The sequence below is a fragment of the Aegilops tauschii genome, chromosome 6, assembly GCF_002575655.3.
Source record: "Aegilops tauschii subsp. strangulata cultivar AL8/78 chromosome 6, Aet v6.0, whole genome shotgun sequence".
NCBI classification, from domain to species: domain Eukaryota; kingdom Viridiplantae; phylum Streptophyta; class Magnoliopsida; order Poales; family Poaceae; genus Aegilops; species Aegilops tauschii.
In genome coordinates this window covers 465,158,450-465,166,100 of record NC_053040.3, presented here as the reverse complement: position 1 = coordinate 465,166,100, position 7,651 = coordinate 465,158,450, and the positions used below count along the sequence as shown (strand labels likewise).

The 7,651-nt window shown below is 41.7% G+C and overlaps 1 protein-coding gene across 1 annotated transcript; it reads left to right on the top strand.

Moving 5' to 3' along the window:
- The first annotated feature begins 1,312 nt into the window (after positions 1 to 1,312).
- On the top strand, positions 1,313 to 5,930 carry LOC109731651 (protein neprosin-like). The gene is made up of 8 exons (XM_040393790.1): positions 1,313 to 1,513; positions 1,795 to 1,925; positions 3,331 to 3,457; positions 3,554 to 3,640; positions 3,917 to 4,102; positions 4,632 to 4,841; positions 4,962 to 5,108; positions 5,559 to 5,930. Exons 1-8 carry the CDS (start codon positions 1,313 to 1,315, stop codon positions 5,928 to 5,930), a joined length of 1,461 nt encoding a protein of 486 aa, XP_040249724.1.
- Positions 5,931 to 7,651: the final 1,721 nt, after the last annotated feature.

Below are 7,651 nucleotides of genomic sequence, written 5' to 3'. Positions count from 1 at the left end.
GCTTTGTATTTGAGGCTTTTACTTCTCTCCTCTCGGCCAATCACAGTTTCATGGAGTGAAAAGTTTTCAGCTGGCTACTGTACTCGCGGCGGAAGTACTTGTCCAAGGGCATGTTCTTGGGTTAAGTCTCGAGTCGAAAAAAAGTTTTACCTGTTAAATTTTGGTTAAGGTTCTTAATGGTCATAGAAACATTTTCAATGGAGTTGGTAAATTTGATAATCTAAAAAGAGTCCCATATATAGCAGATAGAATATTATATTAATCTTTTTTCTCCATTCCAAGAGATGAACTAAAATTTGGTTACCTCTAGATTATCTTCCTTACATCTCTATATGTATTGTGCTTCTCCACTACAAATAATGTGTATGTTTTATCATATGAAATAATTTAAACATTTTTTTATCATGCACTGCTCAATTCCACACACAAACTGAGCATATTAGTTCTATAGGGACAAAAATGACATAAACTCGGCGATAACCCAATTTGTTTGAAAAAAGGTGTTTTTATTAACTCATAACTAACATTAAGGTGATACAAATACGATGAACATATGCATGACCTTTGCACGATTAGGATGCACAATCACCAATGTGCAGGCACATACCAACTTTTTATATTAACAAATAGCAAATTGAACACATGCCCACCTTTAAAAACATGATCTCTTTTTAAAATAATTTCCTAATGCTAAATGTTTAAATGCGTGGGCATTTTCTAAATCATATTAAAAAACTAAGAGAAAATTATATTTTTGTCCCTCAAGTTTATCAGAAGTAGACACTTGACCCCTCATATTTTTTGTATCGACATTTGGTCTCTCACATGTTTTGAAACCAGCATGTTTCGTCCAAAACCAGAAATCAAGCGGTATCGGGTCGACATGTTTCCGTTTGACTAGAACATCTCAAGTTGACTGCCACGTATATTCCCCCTTCCCCCTCATGCAGCAATCGCATATTCGTCGAGCACCTCGTGTGCGTTCCGCCTCCGCGCCGACTGCGACGCACCGAGCTCTAGTCCGGACACCTTGCGCTGGTGGTCGAGCATGCGCCACACCACCCCGCAGCACGCATGCAGCTGCTCGCCGTAGACGAGCCGCAGGGCGGCCACGAGCGAAGCGGATGCGGTGGTAGACGGGGCAGAGCGTCCACGAGCTCGACGAAGAGCGCCGCGGCGGCAAGCGCGAGGCAGTCGAGCTGGTGGACGGGCGACGCGTATGAGGAGTCAGACGCAAAGGGGGCGACGGCGGAGCGGCCAGCGAGGCAGAGTGGGCTTCACCTTGCTCTAGAGAACGGGCGAGGCGGTGGCCATGGCCGCGACCTCCCTGACTGCGAAGCACGTCGCGCTGGCGAAGCTGAAGCCCAGCTTCCCGGTGGCTAGCTTCAATTCAAGCTCCAAATCTGGCTCACATCATAACCCAAAAGAGTGCTTGGCCTTCTCAAATCGGCCCTCGACGCGCGCACGCCACGCTCACCTGCACATGATTGCACCGCGGACGCTGGCGGCCACGGTGTGGTTTATGCACGCCATAGCGCCAGGAAGTTAACGGCCATGCCACGGTCCAGCGCATCTAGGTCCATGTCTGACCGACGTCATGAGTCATGACGCCATCGAAGAGGGCCAGTACGGTGCGCAAGTCGCCGGCGGCGGGCGTCCATGACCGAGCTCACCTACGGTAGTTCAAGTGTGATTGCCCAGGAACTGCATGCCAACTGTTCGATAAAATGCCTATATCAAATTTCCAAAACCAGGTACATGTCAGCCCAATACCACTTCATTTCTTTTGTGCAGCGTGTGGACGAGAAGAGACCATCATTCATAGGTTCTGGTCATGCCCTCATTCGGCGCTATTCTGGAATATTATGCACTCGGAAAAAGGTGCTCCCAGAGTGCGCTAGCATCATGGATGTCGGCATGGTTTGGTGAGGCGTGCCCGGACGCACGAGCCGCCATGGTGCAGGGTCTATATGGTCTATGGTTGGCACGGAATGAAGCAAGAGAGGGAAAGAAAATCGCTGAGCCGCGTTTTATTGCAAATACAGTGGTGGCATGCATGGAGCAATGGAGTGCAGCAAATGAGGTCACTGCAAAGGTTAAGCCCTCGATCCCGCGGGAGCGCGGGCTTCCCTAGGAGGGAAGGGTGGACGAAAGCAAACAGCGACGGAGCAACCACGAAGTCAGGGAAGAGAGGTGGTGGCGGCGTGGTTCTTCGGGGTCACAATGGCGCCTTCTGTGCGACAGCATGCCATTTTTACCCTATCAACTCTGACCCTGAGATGCTCGAGTTGTTGGCATGCAAAAGAGCGGCTCAGCTTGCTGCGGAGATGAACATTCAGAAGCTGGTGATAGATATGAATTGCAAAGGGCTGGTCGGTATGCTAAACGGCTCCAGGAGGAACCTGTCGGCTATTAGACCGGTGGTTGAAGATGTTAAATCTTTGCTCCGGACACGGCAGGAGTCTCAGGTCAAATGGGTGCAACGTTCCGCCAATGAAGCTGTTCATATCTTAGCAAACAAAGGGTGTTAGTGAACAACCATGCAATTTTTTTTTTTTGCGGGGTGCAAAGTTTGGTTTCAGGTCCCTCCGGACTGTATTTTAAGCCTTGTATCGTCGGAAATTCCAAACTATATATGTTGAATAAATGAATGAACGATGTGATTCTAAAAAAAAAAGAAAAAGGTTACGTAGGTCTACCATTTTTGGTATTGAACTAGTGTGGAAACACATTTTGCATCATTCCTTAAAATCCGGAATAAATTGTATATATAAGCGGATTCTTAGGCCATAAATTGGATGACAATAAGGAAGCAAATTGCGTGGCATGGAATATCTTTTTTGCAACATTCCTTAAAATCCGAAATCAGTTTCCTCCAAATCTGGAAAAGTTGAAAGCAAATCCCGCGCAATTAGCGTTGATTGGTTTCAATTTTAGAAACTCCTCACGCAGCGGCCAACCATATACTAATCTAACGGCTTTCCATGCTCTCATCCTACGGTCAGGCAGTACTCTGATATTATCCCTAGCGGTCCCTAATAAATATTCATAATTGCCATAGATATGATTCATGCTTCTGATTCATCGCATGTATTTCAAGGTGTTCATGTGTCATGAAAATATGTCAGTCATTTAAATGCGTCAGAAATATTCTACTATATTTATGGCAATTAATAATATTTATTTTATATATATCAGCGGATTCTTAGGCCATAAATTGGATTGCATGAATGGCAACAGTTAAATTTGTGATAGGCTCGAAATCCTATATATATACATATGGTTGCATACGCATTATCAAATTGACAATTCAAGTTTCCACGATGAAAGGTGGCAAGCTTTTGGAGTGGCACTTCTCATGTCATATCTTGTTCTAGCCATCAGAGGAGAAGATGTAAGAACTACAAAGAACAGGGAAAATATTGACCAGATTCGACAAGTTGATAAAACTATCGTGGTAAGAAAAGTATTTATGATTTTGCTCAGAAAGTATTAATCTTATTATGCATATTGCATTATTTTTTTATGTCTAACAAGAAGATGAATCAAACAGACGGATGGAGGAGATGTCTATGATTGCACTGATGTGAATCTTCAACCAGCTCTTAACCACCCATTATTGAAAGACCACAAAATTCAGGTATATTACATCCATATTGGTAGATTTATAATCGTAGTGGGGCTCTTACTGATATAGCTTTATGTTTGGGAACATAGACGAATATTAAGTTTTCTAACATACATGAATGTTACAAAGGTAACAAATGATGGAAATAAATCCTGATTTATGTGATATACTATGTTTTGAAGTATAATAATTCATACGATTTATTGTGATACTACCTTCTAGTTGCGAGAATCATAATTTGTACCAATTCCTTTTATTATAAGGTGATCATGTTTTCTTGTCAAATAGATGGGGCCAAGTTCCTTTCCGAATGGACTAAATGTCAAATCTCCATTCCTAAATGTTGAATCCGAAGCGCATCCATCGGTCATCGAATGCCCAATTGGAACAATTCCAATACTTCGTAACAATAGAAGGGAGCATGTAGCAGGACACAATATTGATGCTGTGTTTACCAAGTTTAAGCAACAAGGGGTGAGTTTTTTATTTTCATTTTCAAAATGATCTAATTATCATAGGTTGATTATGAAACTACACATAGCTATTGCATACATAGTGAATTGTAAAAATAGGTCAACATAGTCAAACAAAATTTAAGAGATTCTAGTTTAAATTCATACTTAAATGATGCTTTGCAAGACGAAATATATGGATGTGAGTCACCAAAACAATAAACTGAGCAATCCATTCAATATCACATAAATTTAGGAGCAAAGGACATCCTTATTTGAAATTTTGAGTGGTTAGTTTTAATATTATACTTTCATATTTCTTTTATTTTAGATAAATAATAACCTGCGTATCGACACTCTTTCCAGTCTATGCGAATGAATTTCATTTGTTTTACCAAATGTCTCCAAAACCTCTTGAAGGGTTCTATCTATGATATCTTTTTGTACTGGCAGCTTTAAGATAGTCGTAAATATTATACACTATTTTCCTTATATATAGTGGTTAATATTTAGTCATCATATTGAATGTCATTAATTATTCTGGATTGTAGGTGGCAGGAATAAAATATTATGATGATGTATACGGGGCACGTGCTATATTAAATGTTTATGAGCCAAAGGTGAAGAAAGATAGTAAGGATCTCAGTGCAACGGGGGTTCAAATTGATAATGGGCCAAATGGAATTGATGGTATAATTGTTGGTTATTCGGTAGCTCCAAACTTGGTTGGTGATAGCTTCGCGAGGTTTCATATTGCTTGGGTAATGAATAATATGTTTTTGGAAACATATTTTATTATCAACTGCAGATTTATTATAATGAGGAATTACAAATATAAGTTTTTTATAGTTTTGTTAACCTATAGTAAACATGTGTGCCAGCATGCAGGCGCATCGAACAAGTCCTGCTATGATCACACATGTCCTGGTTTCGTGCAAGTTAACCGCAACTTTGGTCTTGGTGGAAGATTACAACATGTTTCAGTCTATAATGGGAAACATTATGTACTTAAGATCCTTATTTTCAAGGTATTCCCTTGTGCTTCTAGTTTAATTTTCTTATATAGGTTGTAGAAGCAGTGTATGCACAAACATGAATTTACATCACATATTTATGTACATAATCATTTAGGTAGTTCACTATGATATAAATTGAGTTACTTTATAAACAGAGTTGATAGGTTGTTTCCTATCATCTCACTCCTACATATATCTTTTGAGAAAATTTCGCAAATTGTAAATAGCATGGCTTAAAACTGAACTTCCCGGTTAGAATTATTAAAGCACTTTTGATTCTGGCATATATTTGAACTTCTACGATTAACACATAAATACTGATTTCTAGTCCTTGCTATGAGTAAAAGGTTATGACAAGAAATTCATGCTATAATATTAAGTATAATAGCCTCGTATGCATGGAAATTTTACACCATTGTATGCAATTTATAGCCTTTACTTTCATGTTCTGAATTTTATTAGGACACAAAGACAAAGAATTGGTGGGTAGCATATGGTGAAGCAAATATACCCATCGGATATTGGCCAAGTTCATTATTCACTTACCTTAGGGATAAAGGTAATTACACATTATGGGGTGGGCATGTTTCGGGCCCGATGGCTTCATCTGATTCTCCACAAATGGGTAGTGGACATTTTGCCTCTGAAGGACATGGCAAAGCAGCTTTCATAAAGAGCATCCAAATTATTGATGAGAATAACAAGCTTGTTACTCCAAATGAGAACAGAGTCGTCACTGGAACTAGTGATATAACAAAATATACTGTTGATGGTTATGGCATTGATAAGGAGGGTATGCATATGTACTACGGTGGACCAGGTAATTTCGTCTAAGTGTGTAATCAAACTGCAATAAAGTTGTCACTATACTGTCGAGTTGGACATATATTACTAGAAAGACCTCGCGCATGCGGTGGCACACTATGGATGTTTGATTTTTGATACTCTCTCTCTCTCTCTCTCTCTCTCTCTCTCTCTCTCAAGTTGCTGGTGTGCATAGATCTCATCTTATGGCCAGTTGTGAACTGCTTGCTTACCTTTTAACCGCTGCATATCCTCTCAATGTAACAGCTGCATATCATCTCCATTTTTAACCGCTGCATGTCCTCTCAATCTCTCTCCGTTCGGTGCTTTCAAAAGAAATTCATGAATTTACAACCTCTTACGATTTCTCCACATGTATATGCGCGCCCACACACATACCCAATCAAATTCCCTTCACGAAGTGGCAGATCAAAATCCACACACATAGCAAACTAGTACACCGGATCTATCTGCAGTCGGAACACACGGCAAGCCCATGAAATCCACACGAGCAGGGCTATAACATGGTGAAGCAGCTTTGCTGCGGCACATTCCCGAGCGGGTCGCGTTTGTTAGTTCTCTCAAGGATGTGATGAGGGAGTATTTTTTATTTTAACTATTAAGGTGCACATGCAACACAAGTATTATCACATTTGTCCTATAGGAAGAAAACATAATAAAATAACCAACAAGATAATAATATGGCAATATAAGAGAGGCCATAGAGATCGTAAATTTGTGTAAAACCTTTAGCTGTGACAATAACCAAAACTTTGTACTATCCTCGTAGAAATTTTCTCAAAAGAAGTTTGCAGTGATGCCAACCTATAGCATTCCAAGCAGGAGTTGACCATGGCCTTCGTATCCTGGATGTCGAGGCTGCCTAGCCCGGCCGTGACCGCCTAATCGTGCGGCAGGTAAGCCAGGAACCCGTAGGCCACTCCGCTGCCACTACTACTGCTGGTGAGCTGGAAGACTAAATGCATAAAAAAAGATGGGAATGAGGAAGAACGTTCGACAAAGGAGTCTGACCTTTTTGTCATGGGAAAGGAGGCAACTGCCATGAGTTCCATCGGCGGCAACCTCCACGATCTGCGGTCGCCATGTCCAGGCTGGCCGGCAGTTGTGAGGTTCAAGCTGCCCGGTAGTTGCCATGGAAGGAACCGACACAGCGTAATCGGCGGACCAGGGCCAGAGAAGTTTTGCTGGTCTTCTTATATCGATTCGTAAGATGAATCGACGGAGCTGATAAGCTGAGTCATACAATTGATGTGTCAGACCAAGACCAACGGGAGTTGATGGCAGTTTCTCCTTAGATGCTCATGCATACAGGCACACACGCTAATACTCCTTTCAAGTATAATAAGTTGACCTTAATTTAAAACTATGACATTTATTATGGATGAAGGGAGTAGTCCACAACGGTCAAGGCCATGTCAGTTCATTCCCAACAAACAAACAGAAAATAGTGAGAGAACAACATTAGCAGCAACAGTTAGGTTGTTAGAATGAGTGATCAAGATCAGCGTATGCATATAGCCCATTAAATAAATGACGAATTGCGAGCGTCGCTTCTCGTGACACTCTCGTCAAACCGGCCAGCAGAGCAGCCTGGCACCAGTGCATAGGGCGGCACATGCACTGTTCACGCCCCGTTCTGTTCTACAGCGTGCAAAATCCTGTCGAACGAAACATGCCGTGGCGGCATGGTCTACCGCCAGAGGCAGTGGCGGCGAGGTTAATCCGATCTC

What these genes read in the sequence shown, in the direction of transcription:
- LOC109731651 (XM_040393790.1), top strand. Translation starts at nt 1,313, where the DNA reads ATGGCCGCGACCTCCCTGACTGCGAAGCACGTCGCGCTGGCGAAGCTG. An exon ending in TGAAAGACCACAAAATTCAG is followed by an intron (nt 3,641 to 3,916) that starts GTATATTACATC and finishes CTTGTCAAATAG; the next exon opens with ATGGGGCCAAGTTCCTTTCC. An exon ending in CCAAGTTTAAGCAACAAGGG is followed by an intron (nt 4,103 to 4,631) that starts GTGAGTTTTTTA and finishes TCTGGATTGTAG; the next exon opens with GTGGCAGGAATAAAATATTA.